A 20356-nucleotide genomic window follows, 5' to 3' on the forward strand; every position below is an offset into this window, starting at 1 on the left:
GCTACAGGAATCATTCCCTAATGATAGTGGCACAAATCTTCTTCTATGTTACACTTTCCAACCCTATTCCTTCCTTCCCAGGGAAGTATTCTATACTATCATGATTGGTGCAATCCTCCATTATATAATTGTATGAACATTATGCTACTTTAATGTGCCTTTTACATGTGTAAACAAGTGGAAACTATACTAACTTTATGAAGTACTTAGAATTAGCTCTTGGATTTGAAGGACCCAGATTTTGAAATGATGGATAATTGAGAATATATATATATATATATATAAATAAGGTTATACGGAATAAAAGACTCGTAACTCTATCAGATATCTCTTACCTTTAAAGATACCGTTTAGAGCTCATATGTTCCAAAAGGATAAAACCGATCCAAAACGAATAATTTCTCGTGAGCCTACGAGTCGCACCAATGATCGACCGATCATATTATCCTTTATTATATATATATATATATAATAAATAATATAATTTTAAAAAATTAAATATCGAGTCATATTTAAAAATGATGTGATAAATACAAATATTATTGGTCAGTGAGGATTAAGCAGAATATTTTCCAAGATGTCATACTGAAATGACACGTGTTGGTGACACGGCTCCTTTCATGAGAGTGACTGAACCTTACGTGTCATGTCCCAATAATTATCGTACAATTACACGAATTATATTTATAATATATAACCATCTTTTTTGTTTCTTCTTCCTCCGATTGCATCAGTTGCCATGCTTCATTTATTGCGGTTTGCACACCAACATGTCATCTCCACTTCTGATCGACTCTCGTCACCTAAACTGGTCTCCTCCTAAATCCATATCTGTCTCATCGCTGCATGCTGACCGTCTTCACCCCACTCCAATCCCTGATGAGCGTGTTGCAAACTATTCTTCTCACATAACATTTAGTTTTCTGCACCAAAAACAAAAACAGAAAGCAAAACACTGTCGAGAAACAAATATATGTGCCAAAGTTGACCAAGGCCTTTTGACTTTTCAACACCAGACCCAACTACCATCGAGCTAACCACACAGTGTGGCTTGTCGTTTTATAGGAGAGCGAGGTTCGAAGATGCCATGCGATAGAACAGTTCTGACAGTGCAACACCACCATGCCTTCTTCCTCCGGACGAGAGCTACAGGGCCCGAAACCTCCACCGCCGAAGGTGGGCAAAGATTCATGGAGGGTGAAGAAACCAGCGGCCTCTCGAGGCGAGCACGAGCGGCGCGTGCCGGTCGTCGTGTACCTGCACACACCGAAGGTCATCCACACCAGTCCCCAAGACTTCATGAGCTTGGTGCAACGCTTGACGGGGAAGCCGTCCTCCTCCGGTTCTTCTCGCTGCAGCATCGCTGGGCCGGACTCACTGCGTGATCATAAGTAAGGCGATGGAGCCGGTGAGGATGGAGATCCTTCGCTGCTCACGCTCCGCCAGTTCTCCTCCACGCCTTCTGTTCCTTCACCAGTTGTGTCTCCGAGTTTGTTCTTTTGTTCTCGAAGTTTTGAAGATGATGCTTTGAGATGGATTAATCTCTTCTCTTCATACTTCATTCACTGTTTCATATGAGAAGGCAAGATCTCCAACACAACAACGAAGAGATGATGGATTGGATGCTGAATACCACAATGGCAGATGGGATTCTTCTTACTACTCGCTTGTGGGGTTATTGTTGGTTAGTCAGCGCGAGGTGGACCAGACAGGCATAGTTGACATCTCAGAAAGAACTGCGACCAGCAGTTTCTGGTCAACCAAAGAGTTCAACATATCTGCAATAAATATATTCTATTATCAGAATAATCGACCATTTATATTCTATTTATTTGTGTTTGAATTCTCGATTTTTTCCTTCTCCATTTTTTAGAGGAGGGAATAAGATAGTTAGTTTGATAGATGATCATCAAATGCTTACAATTAATGTCAATGAATAAATACATAAATTGGATTAATTAAATGATTCGAAATTCCAACAATAAGAAAAAAATTCACTGTATTTTTTGCTATAAAATAATATTATGAAAACAAGGAAAAACAAAAAACACTGACCCGAAGTATTTATATTTATGGGTCTCTCTCAAGCGTGAAGCCTGCCTCATGGCTGACGTCACTCTCATCCCACGCGCGAAGCCCTCGTTCCGTCGCGTGCCGAGGACGTGCAAACCTCACAACTCCTCCACTCCCCCTCTCCTCTCTCTCTCTCTCTCTCTCGCCCGCCACCGCCTCCCGCGCATCGCGCGGGCCCCTCTACAGGTCACCTCCTTCCTCTTCACTCTTTCCCTACTTCTTCCGAACCCTAAACCGCTCCTCTCTCTCTCTCTCTCTCTCTTTTCTTATCTTCTCTCTTTTCCTTCTTCTTCTTCCGAACCCTAGTCCTAACCCCTAAACCGCTCCTCCTCTGTCTCTCTCTCACGAATCGGTCCACGAAAGAAGTCAGAGAATCCGATCCCCTCCCCCTTCTCCTGGATCGCTCCTGCTGAGGTTTCTTGGAGATCGGATTCCGATGCCATCGGCTCACACTGGTCGAGCACATCTGCGAAGCCTTCAGGATGTGAGCTGTCGGATGATTCTTCTTTCTCCTTGAAGTATAATTTCCTTCCATTTGTGAGCTTCCCTTATATTTGAATGAATTAGAATTCATTTTGAGAAGTCGCCTTGATCTCATTTCTTCTTTGTTGCAGTTATGGTATCTGATTCGTTGGAGTGGCGTGATATTTCGAAATAAGGGAGAAGGAGAATTAAATGATGTCGAGGTCAGTTTTGTGGTCCACTAATAGTGGCATGTTTTCTGGTTCCTGTTACTTTCAGATAGGAGCACCGATAACAGATTGAAACGGTAGCTACATGTTCATGTGTGATCCATATCGGAAATTAAGAGAAGAATAAGAAGCTTTAGTTTTAAATAGTCCTATTGGTAGAAGCTATTTGATGCTTCACCAATGGCAGTCTCCTTTCACCTATGTTGAAAAAGAGATCTTTGAAAACAAATAATTTTCTGTTTAGCTTCATTGCATTCTTATAAACTTTATATATTTATCAATGTTGTTTTCGCTTGATAAATGTTCCTCGTGACTTGTAATTATGATTTTTTAATATATATGTATATATATTTTAATTTCACATGTGAAGTAACTGAAATGAAGGATGGAGTCCTTATCATCAATTGCTTTGCTCATGTTATAGAACAAAGTTGTGGTTTCAGTTTGACAGAGATTTTTTACCATGATTCCTAATCCTCAGACTCATGTATGTTCCACATGCATTTTTTCCATTTTCGTTAATTTCCCTTCGCCCCATTGACTACCTCTGGTTTTTGCCCAACATACAGCTTCTCGACTTCATTGATGTGCCACAAATGTTAATGAATTTAGATCACATTTTGGAGCCTAATTTGGGCTAGCTGCTTCCAGGTAGGGAGGTTGTAGATGTAGCATCATTTAGCCAAGCCCCATGCATTTGTGACCATGTTTCTGTGGTCACAAGTTCTTCAATACCTGTTGCCTTTATACATGTCATTAAGCATTACCACTTTGCTGCTGAGAGTTGGAACCTAGAGGAGCACTAGTTTAAGTCTTTTTACAACTTCACCGCCTAGGACCATGACTAGGTATGTCTGTAGATTTTTTGATTTTCACGATTAACAAACTTACTATGATTCTTTGTCTTCAAAGGACACAACATAATGTGATTGTGCTGAGTCATCTCTGACCTTTCTCTTCAAAGTTTTGGTAGCAGCAAATCAATAATTCTCACATACTAATCTTTCATTGTAAGCTTGGCTTTGGCTTTAACATGCTGTCACTTCTATAGAGCCATAAACTAGTGGCATTTTTATGTAATAAATTACATATTATTGTTTTTACAAATTGAATTAGAAATGTGGATTATCTTCAGAAAAGGTTCTCTTCAATTCTTACATTACCCCTAGCTTCTAAGCATAATGCATGTGCCAGTATAGTATCTTGTTGGAAAATGCTTAGGTGGCCTTGATTGGCAGTATTGATTGCTTCAATCTTCTTGATGAGATTCTAGCTCAGTTTTATGGGCTCATGTGTGGATACTCTTGTCAGTTTTCCCATGAGAATGCATGTATTATCCATGTAAATATGGTGTTAACTTTGCTGCATCATCTGATTTAAGAAATTATATTTTTTGTTTTATCTAACAGATTCTATTAAATGGATATAATTTTTTCTAGTTTAAACTCTGTAGTATAATTTCTATGGTACTTTGGCTTTCTGACATGCTTCTTTGCACTTGCAGGTTTTTGGCCTGTCAAAAAATCAGAAAAGTTGGCTATTCTTTTTTAGCTAACTCCAGAGCCAACTATTCGACAAATCATTCTGCATTATGGTCGACAGATAATTTACCTCTTCCATGCAGATTGGTTTCACAATACAAGGTTTTTTGTGGACAAAATAACTTGTTTATGCTCTATAAAGCTGAGGAAAATGTATTCCAGAATAACCCCTTGAGGAAGTTCTCTCTCCTTTCAGCTAGAAGTTCAATGACCTATCGTGCTCAAGTTGCCTGGAAAAGGCTTTGTGCAATATACTCTTACAGAGGAATCACCTCTTCACCTCTCAGTAGAATTGTCTGCACTACAAGCTTGGCTCTCACCAGATCACATTTAGTTCCTAGTATTCTTGCATTTGTTGCTGGAGAGATAGCATTGTCCAAGACGGCCTGGGCAGATGGCGAATACTTTCCATCACGAAATGGACTTTACATGTGTGCACAAGATAGCCATATTTTTCTCACTTTTATACTATTGGCCTTGGAGTGTCTTATTTTGTTTTTTAGAACAATCTATTTGACAGTTCTGTTCTCGCCTATCATAATGATGTCTCCACTTGCAGACAGTTGTGGCTCTCACTTCAGAAAAATGTGGCTTCATCTTGTCCATGCTACACTGGAGAATGCAGGTCCAGCATTTATAAAATGGGGTCAATGGGCTGCGACACGTCCAGACCTCTTCCCTGGTGATCTTTGCACTGAGCTGGCAAAACTTCATACTAAGGCACCTGCACATAGCTTTGCCTATACAAGAAAATCCATAGAGAAAGCATTTGGCCGCAAGCTTTCTGATGTTTTTGAGAATTTTGAAGAGGAACCCGTCGCTTCTGGAAGTGTAGCCCAAGTACATCGGGCTTCTTTGAGATTTCAATACCCCGGTCAACAGACAAAGCGCTTAGTTGTTGCTGTAAAAGTTAGGCATCCTGGTGTTGGTGAGTCCATTAGGAGGGATTTCACGATAATTAATTTGGCAGCCAAGATGTCCAATTTTATGCCCACGTTGAGGTGGTTGCGCTTGGATGAAAGTGTGCAACAGTTTGCTGTTTTCATGATGTCTCAAGTAGACCTTTCTAGGGAAGCTGCACACTTGAACCGCTTTATTTATAATTTCCGCAGGTGGAAGGATGTATCCTTTCCAAAACCTCTATACCCGTTTGTCCACCCTGCTGTTTTAGTGGAGACTTATGAACATGGAGAAAGTGTCTCTCACTATGTTGATGAGCTTGAAGGACATAGTCGACTCAAAAGTGCTCTTGCTCACATTGGGACTCATGCACTCTTGAAGATGCTACTGGTATAATCTCTGTTTATTCTTTGGTGAAGTTATTTGATCAATATGACCCTCCATTTCTTAACTCAAATTAATTCTTAAACATTTTAAGTTTTTATAGCTGTAACTGCCTTTGCATGCACACGAATGTCATTGATGATTCAGTTCAACATTTCCAAATAAGACTTGAAGACTAGTAAAAACTAGCCATGCCAATGAAGCCTAACTTGGCTCATCATTGTTGCTTTACCTAATTAATGATTTTTTCTATTTGTAAACTTTCATGAGAGGCAGATAAGTTTGCTGCTTGGCAGCCTGCTGAATGGGGTTTAAGTTACAATCTCTTTGCTTGTATCAGTAAATCTGCATATGTTGACCATTTCTAGATCTTGCATTGATAGGAATCTCATGGTCTGAAGGAGAATCATTATTTTGGTATTTAATTGTCACTGTAACTACTTTTTAAAAGTGATGCACTGTCTATTACCTTCCAAGGGTCAGGATCAAAGCATCCATTGCATGCATACAATTTTTTTCTTTGAGATGCAATAGTGGGACTGGGATCATTCTGTTCCGTTTGACTCTCTTTTTGGCTGTTAAGTATACATTAGATGTTAAGGTGACCCTTTCTTCCTGCAGTAACTTCAACAATCATTTTGCTTCAGGTGGACAATTTCATCCATGCTGATATGCATCCTGGCAATATCCTTGTCCGAGCTCAAACCAAGCGTCCAAATAAAGGGCTCTTTAAATCAAAGCCTCATGTTGTCTTTCTTGATGTGGGTATGACTGCAGAGCTTTCCAGCTGTGACCGTGTAAATCTGCTTGACTTCTTCAAGGCTGTTGCGCTTCGAGATGGCCGTACTGCCGCTGAGTGCACCTTAAAATTATCGAAAAATCAGAACTGTCCAAACCCAAAGGCTTTCATTGAGGTCCTGTCTTTGTTTTAACCTCTTTTCTTCATTCTCATGCACACAATTCTATAGTTGCCACACTTCATGATGAGGAAGATTGATGTCAAATCCATGAATAGAAGATTATATTCAATGGATCCACCAAAGCCATGGTATCAAGGCCTTGTTGGATGCCAAGGCCATGGTATCAAGCCCCTGTTGGATACCAAGGCCATGGTATCAAGCCCTTTATAAATTTCATGGTGTCACCAAATGTCTTATCAAATTTGAAGTCTGGAGAGAGATGTAATGTTCACGAATTACCTTTGTTTCTTTGTATACAACTACTTCAAAACTTTTTTTCACTCACAACCAGTACACGAGATTAAAAGGTTCATTTCTGATTTCCCATTGATTAGTACGTTCCATATCAAAACTTTTTAGGCACTTTTGGCCGTTTTGACTGTTTATGTTATCAAATTGAAAGTTTTAAATTCTAAAAATGAATAAAAATTATACACACACACACACACACACACACACACACACAAACTATTTTTTCCTAAAAAATGTTCAAGTTAAAACATTTGCTTTGGTGCACTTCAAAAGTTTCTTTAAGGTCTTAAAGAAGCATTCAAACTTGCATGTGATTAAAAGAAATTAATCTTTTGATATATGTCAGGATGGAGTGCAGGAAAAATGATTGGAGTTGGACTTAATCCCAAAATTTATCTCCAACAATTAGAAATGGTATATGATCATTTTTCTTAATGGGGAAGTATTTATGAATGGAAACGTGTGTTACATTCAATACTTAATCAGGTCAGAAAATCTAGTTGGCAGAAACTGAAGTGGTTTTTCATTTTTCCAGCTTTTGGACACTGAATCAATTGTTATAGATCCTAGATGATTAGGTTTTTGGCTGTTTCAGCTGAAACCTACAACCATGACACAACATACAAGTCAAATACCTTTACGATCTTGGCTACCAGTCTCCAAATATTTATTGTTTACTTATTTATTAACTGAAACCACATTTCCCAATGACTGTTGCATTAGATAGGCCTTTTACCTTGAAATGTCACCATGTCAAAGGTGTGTTGCGTTAAAATTTACTTCCAATTCTAGGTTCTCTTTCATACATGTAGCATAATTTATATATGCATTCATGTGTGCTTGTGATTTCTTTTCTGATGCATATATGATATCACAGGAAGTAGAGAAGTCCTTTAGTTTCTGGGGCTCTTCTAAAGGGGATTCTGTCCATCCAGTTGAATGCATGCATCAATTGCTGGAACAAGTTCGCCGCCATAAAGTCAATATTGATGGTAACGTTTGCACCGTGATGGTAACAACTTTGGTTCTGGAGGTAGATATCTTGTCTATACTGCTTGGTATGATTGAAAAGAATAACGTGAAAAAAGAAAAACTACTGGTACCAAGCTTGAGTATATAAAAATAATGCCTGAGTTTATAAAAATGATATCTATTGTACAAGGTTTGAAATTTTGAGGTTGTTAAACATCATGCAGAACATGGGAAGGTGTGCATCTCTTTTCCATTTCTTGTTCATGCAAGTAATCTCTGCTTGCCTCTGATAAAAATTAACATAACAAACAATCATTTGTGTTTTTCAGTGGAATACATATATCATTATAAAGCCTCAACAAGTCCAAACTTTTCTAAAGCATCTCTAGAGTTGCTACTATAAGTGTGCAAAAACAAAATAAACTAGTTTTGGTATAATGTTTGCAAGAATTTCCCAGAAGTTCTGCTAAGAAATTTCTCGATGTTTGTAGATCACTTGATAAAAAATTGTGAGTCACCATGCTTGTGCATGGATCACCTTCTGAACCTAGTTTTATATCCAGTTATGATAATCTGGATAATGACTATGCATAGTGATTTCTGGTGAAGTATGTTGAGTTTCAAATCAGTGTCAAGTTCATTTTCTTCTTCATTCTCAGATACTAATATGCAATAGACTACCATAATTTTCTTGATAGAAGTACATTTTACCTTTGGTGACTACTATAAATCATGTATTGATAGAAATTCTTTCCCTTGAAAAAGTTGATCATGGTTGACTAATTTGAATTTCTACTCCATATATCATGCTTTATACTGTGCATTACGCCTCAGACTACACTATTCCTCGTGTCCTGTTTAGCATATATCCATGGGTTATTAAAACTAATATAACTCCTGCATATATATGGAAAGCAACAAGGGATGATGTGTTATGTGTAGCAGTTGAATCAGTATGGGTGATGAAACAAAAAATCCTTGTTTTATAATATCAAATGCTTCCTTCTCCGACATAGCTGAAGTTCCCATTTGTATTTTTATAGGGCTGGCAACGTAAGCTGGATCCAGATTATGATGTGATGCAGACACTACAAACGTTATTGTTCAGATCTGACTGGGCTCAGTCTCTTTCATATACAATTGAAGGGCTCATGGCCCCTTAGGGGGGCGTCTCCCCTTCAGTTCTATTTCTTCGAGAAAAATTTTTGACAGCATAAAGTTGGCATACAAGTTGTTGGTATAGGCCCTCCTATTTTGCTATTTCCCTTCTGAGTGTTGTTTTGCAGATTCATCATCTGCGCCGTTCTCAAGTTTTATAAAGGAAAAATGCTGATTTAACTGAAAGGATATTGGAAATGAATAAAAGGTACCTACCGTGATCATATGTTTGATATATTTGGCATTTGCAGCTTCTGCTCCATGATTTGCCATCCTGCTAGTATTATGTCCATATGTCAAAACCAACTCTGAATTGTATCATCTGATCAAGGTTTCTTATGCCTTGTATATATTTATTTGTTGAATTCTCATCCTTGATCTGTGTAGTTTTACGTTGTCTGTGGGGTTATGTTTGAGTCACAACTCATCCTAACGTATGAAGACTTCTTTTCTTGTATTGTTTGACACGATGAATTGGACAGACTAATGACCAAGGGTTGCTTCAGGTGATGACTTACAATACGATGCAAATCGCTGGCCACCTGGAGTGCGGAACGGCAGTGGCTGCTGCTACTCCATCCACGCCCCCTCTGCTGTACTCAAATCGAGTCATGGAGTAATTTTCCTGATTGAAGTACTAATGTTCGCTATACTATCTACCTGATGGAAGCCTGTAAAACGAGAACGTCTTTTAAGTTCTGCTTTCTGAGCCAATAACGGATTTGGAGTTAACTACAAGAAACCAGCTGCCGTGTATGTATTTCAGAATCGAAATGCTAAATCTGCTTCTTGTCATTTGCTTTTAACATTATGTTCGACATGCAATGTATTGAAGGGGAGTTGAGACCTCTCAGTATGCACAAAAATAAAATGCCCGAAAGAAAGGTCAAAGCGTCAGAGGTTTAATCTTTCCACCTCGTCTGTTCTTCATTTTAGGTGTGTTCTGATGACTTGATCATTATTTGAGACAACTAAAGAAAATGTGTTTGTTTGTTCAGCTGCGAAGAGAAATGGATTAGACTCGAGGATGGAAGATGAATTGGCACAACAGTGAGCGGAACTCCATGGAATATGTGCTTCATTACCCTTTTGCTTTACATTGTTTGTAAGTCTCTCTCTCTCTCTCTCTCTCTCTCTCTCTCTCTCTCTCTCCCTCGGAATACCATCAGCATGTGAAGAAGACTCCATTGAATACAATTCATCGAAGAATCAACCCTACCTTAAAGCGATGACATCCACCCACTTTCCTCCACTTATTTCTATTATCCTATTCCATGTGGACCATCCCATTCCCCACATGAATTCATCCACGGCCATCATGTCATGTGACATTTGAGGACGCTACTAAATTAATTACACTCGGATAGATACATATCATGGTGAGCCAAATTGTCTCTAGCAACGTACTATGACCACACAATTATATATAAATATGGATAATACCCAATATCTATTAATGTTTGCAGAAGAATCCAATGGTTCTCATATAATCTGTGTTATCATGATCTACCCACCAAGCCTCAATCTATTCCACGTCGCCATTCCCCAAGGATCTCAATCTAGTATAAACATATATTCATGTATTATTACGAACAATAATTCTAAAGGCTTGATATTATAACCAGAGAGATGGCTTTCCATGAACAGTTGTTAATGACGCATGGATGGATCCAAACGAGAGGAGAAGTCCTTAAGTATGCTGGTGCTCCTACTTCCATCGCCCGTGACACGCACCGGTCAACCAACGCCCAAGGAGTGGTTGGGGGGAGCACTCAGCTCGGGCTTCTGCGTATCTAATTCAAAGGAGGAGAGAGAGATAGAGAGAAAGCGGACGTGAGAACAACCCGAGGGGAGAGCAATCGACAAATCAGGTAAAAGAGGCCATTGAAGCCGGCCACACCCACCACCCCGGTCATTTTACCCATGTGCGGCCATGTGGTGGTTAGCCCTCCCTGGCCCCACCACCCCACTTTGCTCTTAATCGGATGGGTTTCTTTTCTTTTTCCTCAAAGAAAATTTAAAAAAATAAAATCTTTTTTTTCTTTCACAAACCTCAACTTATTTTTATATATTTTTATTTCATAAATTATTATTGATGAAAGTAGAATCGATAATTTTTTTCTAAAGTATAAATCTTGACGATTTATCGTATGGTTCTAAATTTGAATTTCATCTTTGTCATGTAAAAAAAAAAAAAAAAATTATTTACACAAACTAAGTTAATCAATATCTTAAAAAATAAGTACTAAATATCATCTTGGTCATCAAATTGATAATAATAAATAGGTTACCAATGAATTATGAATTACCTGTGAATCACATGGATGCTATCGTTATCCGTGTGGGTTCAATCGATGATGTGGATAGACCTTGTACTTGAAGCCCATACTATGAAGTTGAATATAAAAGATGACAACTTTGCCTTTTGTTACGATGTCTAATGCCAATTCAATTACATGCCTTTCTATTATCAACATGCTAACCACTTGATTCTTAAAATATTTCTCCATGAAACCAACCACATCTTTGTTCCTTCTGATCGGTGTCCCAAGCACGCATCTTAAAGCATGACAATTTGGACACCGGTTGATACAGCGAAGCAACTAGTGGGCTTCTTCCGGCTGCTGCTGCTGCTGCTGCTTCTGCTTCTCTCCTGATGATGATGATGATATGACGTTCTATTGAGAGGACCCCACGTCAATTAGTCTTCGCGGGTATCACGCTCTGTCGCTGTGGCTCACACGCAACTACGACCACTTCCTCTTCTTTGTCGAGCCTTCCTTCATAAGCAAAGCCTCCCATCTCCATTCCCTTAATCCTCCCTCTTCTCTCCCTAATCTTCTTTCACTCTGCTCAACTATCTCTCTCTCTCTCTCTCTCTCTCTCTCTCTTACATATGTACTCTATCTTGGCCATCTCTCTCTGTCAAACGTCTTTCATGGGATGGATAGAGCAGTCCCGGAGCTCTCGTTTCCTCTGAGATCAATCACAACAACGGAAACCCGTACCACCTCTTAGCTGTCCTTTTTGTCCTGGTAGCTATTTCACCACCACCAACCCCTCTCTCTCTCGCTCTCTCTCTGTCCACTTCTTCTTCAAGGACATGAAGAGCTCCACCAGAAACCCGAACCCTAATCCTGATACTCCCAGGTTTGGCCCTTCCAAGCTCATGGTGGCCTTCCGCTTCCTGAGAGCCCTCACCCTGGTGCACCGAACCGCACCCAACTCCTCCAACGCCGCCCGGAGTCGTAGAATACAGCGCGCCGCCTTCGCGTCCATGGCCTACTCCGCCGGCCCCCGGCGTGCTTGGAGCCGAGCCTTGCTTTGGAGGCTTCATTTCCACCGGGCTCGACGCCTATGTGCCGGACGAAGCAGAGCAGCTGGCGTTCCGAGGAGACCGAGCACGACCAGGAGCCCGGCGGATGAGCTTCGACGGCTGGTGCCGGGAGGAACTGGGATGGACTACTGCAGCTTGCTAGAGGAGACCGCGGACTACATCAGGTGCCTTAGCGAGCAGGTAAAGCTCATGCAAAGCGTCGTGGATTCGGGCGGTCCTCGTGGTCGATGATCGCCGGAAAGTGGAGATGGCCGAGTGTTTGATGAAGAGGGGGAAGAAGACGTGAATTTGCAGTACGTAAGCCTCCACATGTGAAGACTGTACATAATTATCATGGACTTGTTGAGATCAACTCGTAGACAAACTTGAACATCTCTCTCTCTCTCTCTCTCTCTCTCTCTCTCTCTTGCTTATGCAAGTATATAGCTTCAAGCGTCTTCTACATCCTCCTCTCTTTGCATGCATGGATTAAAAGTCTTGCAGAGCTTAGAACAAAGGATATGGGTGACATCTAATCTGTATCTGCTTAAGGATTAGAGTTACATATATGGGAATCAATCTGTGGACTTTGCAGCCTGTTCTAAGAGCGTGGGACTGTGCTGTGTCATTCCTCACTAGTTCTTTTGTAGATTGAAGTGGATGGATAGATATATAGATAGATAGGGGATTCATGACAGCAACGAGACATTTCTTTTCATATCCCCATTACCACTAATATTGCTACATCTTTTGGTGGATTCTCAGGTTATTAGGACACCATTTGGAGTCCATAGTATAATACTTTTATAAACTTGATTTTGAATCATTAATGATGGGTTATTGGTTGTATATATTTTTATTAATCTGTAGTATTAATTGGAATCTTACTATTAGAAAATAAGTTACTAAATGATTTAAAGAGCCAAAGTTAGAAGAAAATGGATTATAAATTGACTTTGGAAACTTATTTTATCAATGAAACATATTTTATTTTTATTTACTTTATCCAGAAACTATATTGTTTACTTATTATTCGTTCAAAAAATAACATGAATTGAATTCAAATGATAATTATTCAGCTATTTTTTTATAAATTAATTAAAATTCAATTTTTTTTTATGATTGATCTTTTTATTGTGCATCACATAGTTTTTCTTCCTAGTTTAATATATATACCGAGCATAATCTGATCATGAAAGAAAAAGACTGAAGGAATGGAATGTAGAAGTTGCACTGACATTGCATGGATCATCAATTAATTTCATTATATTACATCAAATGCATTACAATCATATTTATTTGTGGAAGCATTACTTTCCCAATTAGCATTAGAAAATGTTATCATTTGCAATATTTTATCAAGATATAATATTAATATATGAATTTATAAATTTCTCTGATTGCTTTACCTAAAAAAATAAATTTAATAGACTTGAAATCTTTATATATATATATATATATATATATATATACTTGTCATGGTTTGCCGGTATCCACGTAAAAAGCCATCTTCGACCACGCTCGATGGTACGCACGCGTGTCCTCTCCCACCGCCGTCGCCGCCGCCATACACACCTATTTTTCTTCGTTCTCACCCACCGTCCATCCGCACGATCGATAGCTTGCTGGTGTTGATGGCGTTAGAGACGATTCCGAGCTCCGGGGATGCTTCGGAGGATGACGAAGAGGAAGCGGTGGCAGGAGGAGGAAGAGGGTGGGTCGAGATGGCGTGGCGGTTGGGCAAGAGGGTCGCCATCGCCGGGGCCGCCTTCACTGCGGCTCCCATCGTCATCCCTTCCTACTGCGTCGCTTCCACCGTCGGCCTCGCCCTCTCTGTTCCGTTCGGCTTGTACCTGGCCACCATGGCCGCTACCGAGAAGGTCATGAGCTCTCTTCTCCCTCCGGCTTCCCTGGCAGAACCGGATGAAGGGGAAGGAGAGGAAAGGTTCATTGTCGATGTAGAAGAGGAGGGGGAAGAAAGAGAAACGCCTGTGGCAGAGCAAGAAGCGCCCCAGAGCAAGCAAACATCAGCAACTGAGCCTTCCATGGACGCTCAGACGGAGCCTCTCACGTTGGAGGACGACAACGAGGAAGAGGGGGGATACGTGGAACCCAGCATGGTCGTCAAGACATCTCCATATGAGGTCAGAATCATTTGGATGCTGCTCATCTTGGTCTTTGATTTCTCTGTTGCTTTGTACTGAAAAGCCTACGCATTACTCGCGTTGGAAACAGAGACACGAAAGAAAGGATATGATCTGGGAAGAGATCTCCTCGCTGCGAACCATAATGGGGTACAGAGCTGCACTGCGCTCGTCGACCGTGGAGGAACTCCGAGCCCTCTACATCTTCACCGGTGTCGAGCCACCCATCTCCCTGAAGGACCCCTCGAACATGATGGAGATCCAGGACAAGCTTCGGTTCCTCAAGTTGCTGGTTGGTGTGAAGTGAATCGAGAACTGTACAGAAACTTCTGTAACACTTGCGATGAACGTAAACAAAGTGCATAGTGCATTCTATCCTAGGGGGATATGATATAGAAGAGCATGAGAGACAGCATTGATTGCGAATGGAATTACTTGTCAGACGAGCCAAAGAAACAAAGTTCGATCCTAAAGCAAAAACATCTTTGTTCAAACAATCACTATTAGTCATCGATGGAAGACACTATTCCACGGTCAAGCAGGCGTTGGCCACTCCTTTCTAATCTCGAAGTAGTAGCTCAGGTCAAGATAGCACTTCCCATCATCATCCACGAACTGAAACGAAGGATGGAGGAGCTGAGTTGAAGAAGAAACAGAGGATGGAGGAGGTTTCATGGCGACTCCTACCTTTGTTCTGGCAGAGTAGGAGCCCCTCGCGAAGTAACCAGACGGGGTGGTCTCTTCTTCCAGTTCGTACGTGTAGGGATCCTTCTGAGGGCTGAACGTTCCCAGCATGACCTTCGTGTTCTCCACTGCGCAGAGATCAAACAGGGTGTATATATATTAGTTGCTTGCAGAGCTCGCAGGCATTAGCTTCGGGTCGTACCTCTCATCCCGCTCTTCCACACCGTGTTCGTGTACATGAGCCCGGACACGATGTTGTCGGAGACGGTGAAGGAGAACCTGAGGCGGTAGTGGCTTCCGTCTTTGAGGGCGAACGCGAAGCCTTTGGCGTCGGGGACGAAAGGGATGGGAAGAACAAGGTCGGGGCGATCCGGGGTTAGGATCGTGAGGTCTTGGATCTTCACGTCCGGCTCGAGAACCTCTGATCGAAACGAAAACAGACACAAACTGGATTACTCTGCATACATTCGCAGAATCCGATCAGAGAATGACTACCTCCGACGTCGGTGAGATCAATGTTACCGAGCAGCTGCTCCTTCCACTTCCTCAGACTCTCATCATCCTGAGAAACCACAACGTGTCCGATCAGATCTAAAACAGTGCAGTCGCATATATATCCCTCATATAGCCACACCGTAGAGCGCACACCTTATCCATCTCGAGCTGTTCCTTCAGTGCAATCTGCGGGCCGAGGACCACGGCCCTTTTCTCTTCGCCATCCTCGTTGTCGCTGCCATGCTCCTCTTCGTTGACATCGGAGGTGCAGCTGAGCTTCCTGTCGGCATCGCCGATGGCTCCCTCGTCCTTGTGCTCATCTCTGTCCATGTCGGGGCTGGTCTCGGCAGCGTCTTTGGAGCCTGAGGGAGCGCCCAAGGCGATGGACATATACTCTCCTTCGGTCCTTCTTGCTATTTGCCGTTTGCCGAAGGGAAGGAGGAGGCAGGGACATGCACTGAGATGGTGGAGACTTGGCTTTCTATTTGCTCCCCAGCCTTTCTTCTTCCACGGAGGTGGTGGCAGCTAATGGTAGCCCGAGGAAGAAGCGCCTAAATAAGTGGAGACAAGTGGTGGGAGAACGATACATATATATATATATATATATATATATATATATATATGAGTTATGATCTATAAAATAATTGTTTTATTTAGTAAACAATGTATGTTAGGAAAGGTTAAGTAATTGATACATTAATAGTGCAATCAATTTCATGTTACTATTTGTCATCCACTTTCCATATCAGCAAATTAATAACCCCAACTCTCAAAATCTTTTATTTGCGAAAAATCAATCAACGAAAAAGAGAAATAAGACATCATAATTATTGGCGTAGGTAGTGATCTCGATAACAAAACTATCGTTATAATTATTATTATTATAGTAAGACATCACATTTATAATATTTTCAGTAGATTTCTGATATTCTAGTTTTTGTATTAATCCGATAAATAAATTCTTTATTACTATCCGATGCACCTACCTAATTAATATTATGCAAACTATAAAAAATAATTGGTTATCATATTAGAAGTTGGATGAATAGATTCTCATAATTTAGTATGTTAGCATCGGGGTCGGCATTAAGAGAGGGGGGTGAATTAGTGCAGCGGTAAGATAACGATGGTTTAAAAACTCTCGTACGATAAAATTGTTTTTGATGTAAAACCGTTTCGAAAAGTTCTTCGACTTAAGAATAAACTGAAGTATAGTTGACATAAAATAATGGAGGCAATTTGCAGTTAAGATAAGGAGTAGAATGTAAATGCAAACCGAGATTTAGAGTGGTTCGGTCAATCGACCTATATCCACTTTTGGCTTCCTCCTTCGACGAGGTCACCGACGTCCACTAGAGGCATTCCTTCAATAGGCGAAGACCAACCACCCTTTTACAGCTTTACTCCTTTTGACGGGCTTAGGAGACAACCGTTATAGATTTCCACTTCTCTCTTGAATGATCAAAACTTAGAAGAAAAGAGGGAGAAGAACTTCTAGCCTTTTACAACACTTTTAAGCTCTCAAATTCTCAGAATAAATGCAAGCTTTCGGTTATCCTTTCATGCAGAAAGGGTGAGGTTTATATAGGCCTCAATCAGTTTGAATTTGGAGCTCAAAAGTGTCATCTCCCCGATTTCCGGGGTCCTGGTGGTACCATCACTAGAGCTGGGCGGTACTACTGCCTGACGTTGCTCGGAGACCGAGCTTAGGCGATACCATCGTTTGACAAGGGCGGTACCATCGCTTGACAGGGGTGGTACTACCGTCGAGAATTCTTGGGAGACCAAGTCTCGTGGGCGGTGCCACCGTCGCCCAGGAAATCTGGGTCCGAATGGGCTGATCCATTCGGCCCAATTTGGGTCTGTCAAGAGCCCAATTGGCCCCAAATTAAGTTAATGGGATCACCTCCTATTTCTAACTTAATCTTCAAGCTAACTACGACATTTAAGACATTAATACTACAACTCATGTTCCGGTGCGTCAATCGCTTCTTTCGGCGAACTTCCAGTGAACGTCTAACGAACCCTTGGCGATGCTCCGGCGGACTTCCGGCAAACTCCTGGACTTGCGATGATCCTCTTGACGAGTTCCGACGAGCTTCTTTGGCACGCTCCTGGACTTCTCCGATTTATTCCCGTAAAACCTCCGACGACCGTCCGGATTTCCGTCGAACTCTCGAACTCCCAACGTGATCTTGGTATTGACTCTGGCTCAACACCTGCTACATGCCTTACTGCCATCGTAGTTAATCTTGCACATGTAAAACAAACTTCGATCTAGACAATTAATTCTAAGTATTAATCAAGTTGTCCGGCATGTCATTAGTCCATTGACATTTAGTCCGATTCTTTGGCGCATCGTTCTCTTCTGCGGCCTATTGCCCAATCGGTCAGTTGACTCCGCAACTCCGATATCCTTGGCGCAATACCCGCTCTTCTTGGCTCGATGCCCGAATCCACAGCCCGAAGCCTTCTGTCGATACGTTGATCGATCCACAGACCCGACATCCAATCTTCTGACATGTTCCTCCGGCCCAACATGATTTTTTCTGCTTTAATTGTCTCATCCCGATCGAAGCATCCTACGTCACTTAAAAAGCATATTAAAACATAAACACAATTATCAATTGGTTTCATCATGAAAATATGAGATTCAATCAGTTATATATTATATTTTTTTTTACGTAAAGTTTTAGTCTCGATAAATCGATTATCTCACTAAGTCAAGATGATATTAGAATCAATCTAGTATTTAACCGTGACGTCTAATTATCTACTTAAAAGGATGAATCGCATGGCTCAATGTAAGTTAGTTTCCCATTGACATGCTTTTGGAAAAGAGCATAAGTCGCTTTTGTCGAAGCCTTTTCTTCTATCCAATGCAAATGTCTCATGCGCAAAAACCTCAGTTTCATAACCCCAGTAGGAAAAGTCACAAACTTTACTTTGACAACAACATATGCAACATTTTCATTAGAAAAAGAAAAAGATCATATTTTTTTTTTTTTCTTTTTATAGATGGCTAAATGTTTTGTTACGACATTGATAATTACTTTCAAAGACATCTTTTACGATCCATTCCGAAGGAAAAAAATCATGCATGATCACCATGGAGCTTAGAGACATCGACTCCCGTAACATCGATGATCTATAATATGTTATAGGATATAATTTTTTTTTAGCTCTATAGAGTCATTCGTTAAATAGAACATTGTAATGGATATCTATAAAATTTGGGACTCTTTAATCCTAATGGATATTTGATTTGTATCACCATCTCAAGAGTTAAGAGTTAGTATTGTTCATCTGTCAATCTGATCAGAGTGCCTTTTAAGTCAAACATAAGTCAATCTGACTCCCCCATTGGCTCTCTTGCCTTTCACAAAGAATATGAGTGATCTACTTTCACTTTTGTGAATGCTTTTACTTTGAACTCTGATATGTTGGTATCTTCCTCATTTCCTTCGTCTGATCTCTCCTTAGCCCAAAAGTTCAGTTATCTCAAGTCCATCACCGATCTTTTGTGAGTTTTGCCTAGAGAGCAATATTTTTTATTATTTTCATTAAAAAATTACTAATCTTAAGAAAAAAATCAAACATCACCGTAGGTTTCTTGGTTGCCACCTCCTATTCTCCTCTCCCCTTCTCCCAATATAATTATCGGATCCATTTATCATAGATTAATATTATGACATCTAATCCGATAATTTTTTTAATGCCAAACTAAATATCATTTAAACAAGATAGAAGTCAGAGATTGAGAAATTGGAGAGTATTTGATGGCTAGAAGAACATTGTTACAAGTACAGTATTGCTGAGTAGTGAACAAGCTCTTGCATTTCATCATAGTTGGAAGTACATACAATCTGTCATACAAAATGCCCCACCAAGAAATCTACAGGACCTCTCAGGCAATACAGTTGAGGCACAGACAGCCTGCCCAAAACTTCCAAAGCAACTTCTTCTGCAAAATGCAAACAAGAACATGAAGAACACTCCATAAAATCCCACCAACAAAAGAAGAAGAAGAAGAAGAAGAAGAAGAAGAAGAAGAAGAAGAAGAAGAAGAAATCACTTGCCTTCTTTGGTATTTGATACAGCAGCTCCGGAGGTATCTTGTAAAGGTCTTCATCAACAGCTTTAGGCTTCCTCCTCTTCCGCTCATAGTACACCTTCTTCCCTTCTCCTTCGATTCCTCTCCTCTTTCCCTGCACCAAAGCCTCGTACACTGTAACTACATCCCAAGGAGAAACACCAGAAAGGATGCAGTAGTAGAACCGATCGCTCCCTACCGTCGTCTTGGGCTGATGCCCGTAAGGCGACAACACCTTGAAGAGATCCTCGCCATCTCCCACGAAGAAATGAGCTTGGACGAAGTCGGTGTCCATTATCGACTGCAAGCCTTGTGCTATCGGCTTCTCGTCGTAGAAATTCCAGTCGCCAAAAGCCGACACCTTGTAGCCTTTCATCACATCCTACACATGCATACACAGCAAACATGAGCTACTTAGCAACCATCGCCATGGCTGGTTCAGCTACCACAGAGCCTCTTCTTTACCTCCATGTTTCGAAGGCGCAAATAGAAGAAAGGACAGTAAAGAGAGGTTGAGAGAGAGAGAGAGAGGGAGGGAGTTTGTTGTCACTGGTGGAAGTGGAACAAGGACGCGAGGGGGTTCTTATAATGGGACCAAAGGCCGGAGTGAGGTTTGATTACTTTGAGGGAAAAGGGTGGGAGAAGGGATGGTCTCATGGCCTGCGTGCTCTCATGCTGATAAAGTTGGAGCTT

At 40.9% G+C, this 20356-nt stretch overlaps 5 protein-coding genes across 10 annotated transcripts; 3 read left to right on the plus strand and 2 right to left on the minus strand.

The window, feature by feature from the left end:
• The first annotated feature begins 2188 nt into the window (after positions 1–2188).
• On the plus strand, positions 2189–12844 carry LOC103969493 (uncharacterized). Of its 6 annotated transcripts, none has more exons than XM_065084956.1 (10): positions 2217–2591; positions 2688–2759; positions 4270–5596; positions 6238–6504; positions 7679–7834; positions 8817–9139; positions 9438–9684; positions 9767–9831; positions 9930–10036; positions 10579–12844. In XM_065084956.1, the coding sequence occupies exons 2-6, from the start codon at positions 2749–2751 to the stop codon at positions 8934–8936; spliced, it is 1881 nt and encodes a 626-aa protein (XP_064941028.1). In that variant the 5' UTR covers positions 2217–2591; positions 2688–2748; the 3' UTR covers positions 8937–9139; positions 9438–9684; positions 9767–9831; positions 9930–10036; positions 10579–12844. The 6 variants fall into 6 exon arrangements, with proteins under 6 accessions (XP_064941032.1, XP_064941028.1, XP_064941029.1 ...); XM_065084959.1 differs by having other exon boundaries at positions 2218–2591; positions 4270–4408; positions 4503–5596; positions 9438–9831; positions 10579–12640; XM_065084957.1 differs by lacking the exon at positions 9767–9831.
• LOC135594848 (transcription factor IBH1-like) lies at positions 12035–12499 on the plus strand. The gene has a single exon (XM_065085355.1). It carries the CDS (start codon positions 12035–12037, stop codon positions 12497–12499), a length of 465 nt encoding a protein of 154 aa, XP_064941427.1.
• Positions 12845–13761: 917 nt separating the features above from the next.
• Positions 13762–14840, plus strand: LOC103969983 (uncharacterized). The gene is made up of 2 exons (XM_009383613.3): positions 13762–14391; positions 14483–14840. The coding sequence occupies exons 1-2, from the start codon at positions 13882–13884 to the stop codon at positions 14696–14698; spliced, it is 726 nt and encodes a 241-aa protein (XP_009381888.2). The 5' UTR covers positions 13762–13881; the 3' UTR covers positions 14699–14840.
• On the minus strand, positions 14807–16070 carry LOC103969494 (rho GDP-dissociation inhibitor 1-like). Its single transcript, XM_009383035.3, has 5 exons — positions 15724–16070; positions 15571–15637; positions 15278–15496; positions 15079–15203; positions 14807–15006 (listed from the first exon to the last, which is right to left on the minus strand). Exons 1-5 carry the CDS (start codon positions 15958–15960, stop codon positions 14926–14928), a joined length of 729 nt encoding a protein of 242 aa, XP_009381310.2. The 5' UTR covers positions 15961–16070; the 3' UTR covers positions 14807–14925.
• Positions 16071–19385: 3315 nt separating this feature from the next.
• Positions 19386–20250, minus strand: LOC103969495 (uncharacterized). Its single transcript, XM_009383036.3, has 4 exons — positions 20129–20250; positions 19863–20045; positions 19650–19778; positions 19386–19534 (listed from the first exon to the last, which is right to left on the minus strand). The coding sequence occupies exons 1-4, from the start codon at positions 20132–20134 to the stop codon at positions 19478–19480; spliced, it is 375 nt and encodes a 124-aa protein (XP_009381311.1). The 5' UTR covers positions 20135–20250; the 3' UTR covers positions 19386–19477.
• Positions 20251–20356: the final 106 nt, after the last annotated feature.

This window comes from Musa acuminata, chromosome BXJ1-10 (assembly GCF_036884655.1).
Source record: "Musa acuminata AAA Group cultivar baxijiao chromosome BXJ1-10, Cavendish_Baxijiao_AAA, whole genome shotgun sequence".
Taxonomy (NCBI): domain Eukaryota; kingdom Viridiplantae; phylum Streptophyta; class Magnoliopsida; order Zingiberales; family Musaceae; genus Musa; species Musa acuminata.

Bases quoted from the DNA above. Each gene is read 5' to 3' on its own strand.
- LOC103969493 (XM_065084956.1), top strand. The intron at 5,597-6,237 runs GTATAATCTCTG...ATTTTGCTTCAG, and splicing joins CACTCTTGAAGATGCTACTG to GTGGACAATTTCATCCATGC. The intron at 6,505-7,678 runs GTCCTGTCTTTG...ATGATATCACAG, and splicing joins ACCCAAAGGCTTTCATTGAG to GAAGTAGAGAAGTCCTTTAG.
- LOC135594848 (XM_065085355.1), top strand. From the start codon at position 12,035: ATGAAGAGCTCCACCAGAAACCCGAACCCTAATCCTGATACTCCCAGG.
- LOC103969983 (XM_009383613.3), top strand. From the start codon at position 13,882: ATGGCGTTAGAGACGATTCCGAGCTCCGGGGATGCTTCGGAGGATGAC. The intron at 14,392-14,482 runs GTCAGAATCATT...CGTTGGAAACAG, and splicing joins TCAAGACATCTCCATATGAG to AGACACGAAAGAAAGGATAT.
- LOC103969494 (XM_009383035.3), bottom strand. From the start codon at position 15,960: ATGTCCATCGCCTTGGGCGCTCCCTCAGGCTCCAAAGACGCTGCCGAG. The intron at 15,638-15,723 runs GTGTGCGCTCTA...GTGGTTTCTCAG, and splicing joins AACAGCTCGAGATGGATAAG to GATGATGAGAGTCTGAGGAA. The intron at 15,204-15,277 runs GTACGACCCGAA...ATCTCTGCGCAG, and splicing joins GTGGAAGAGCGGGATGAGAG to TGGAGAACACGAAGGTCATG.
- LOC103969495 (XM_009383036.3), bottom strand. The intron at 19,779-19,862 runs GTAGGGAGCGAT...GCTTTGGTGCAG, and splicing joins GGCATCAGCCCAAGACGACG to GGAAAGAGGAGAGGAATCGA. The intron at 19,535-19,649 runs GCAAGTGATTTC...TGCATTTTGCAG, and splicing joins TGTATCAAATACCAAAGAAG to AAGAAGTTGCTTTGGAAGTT.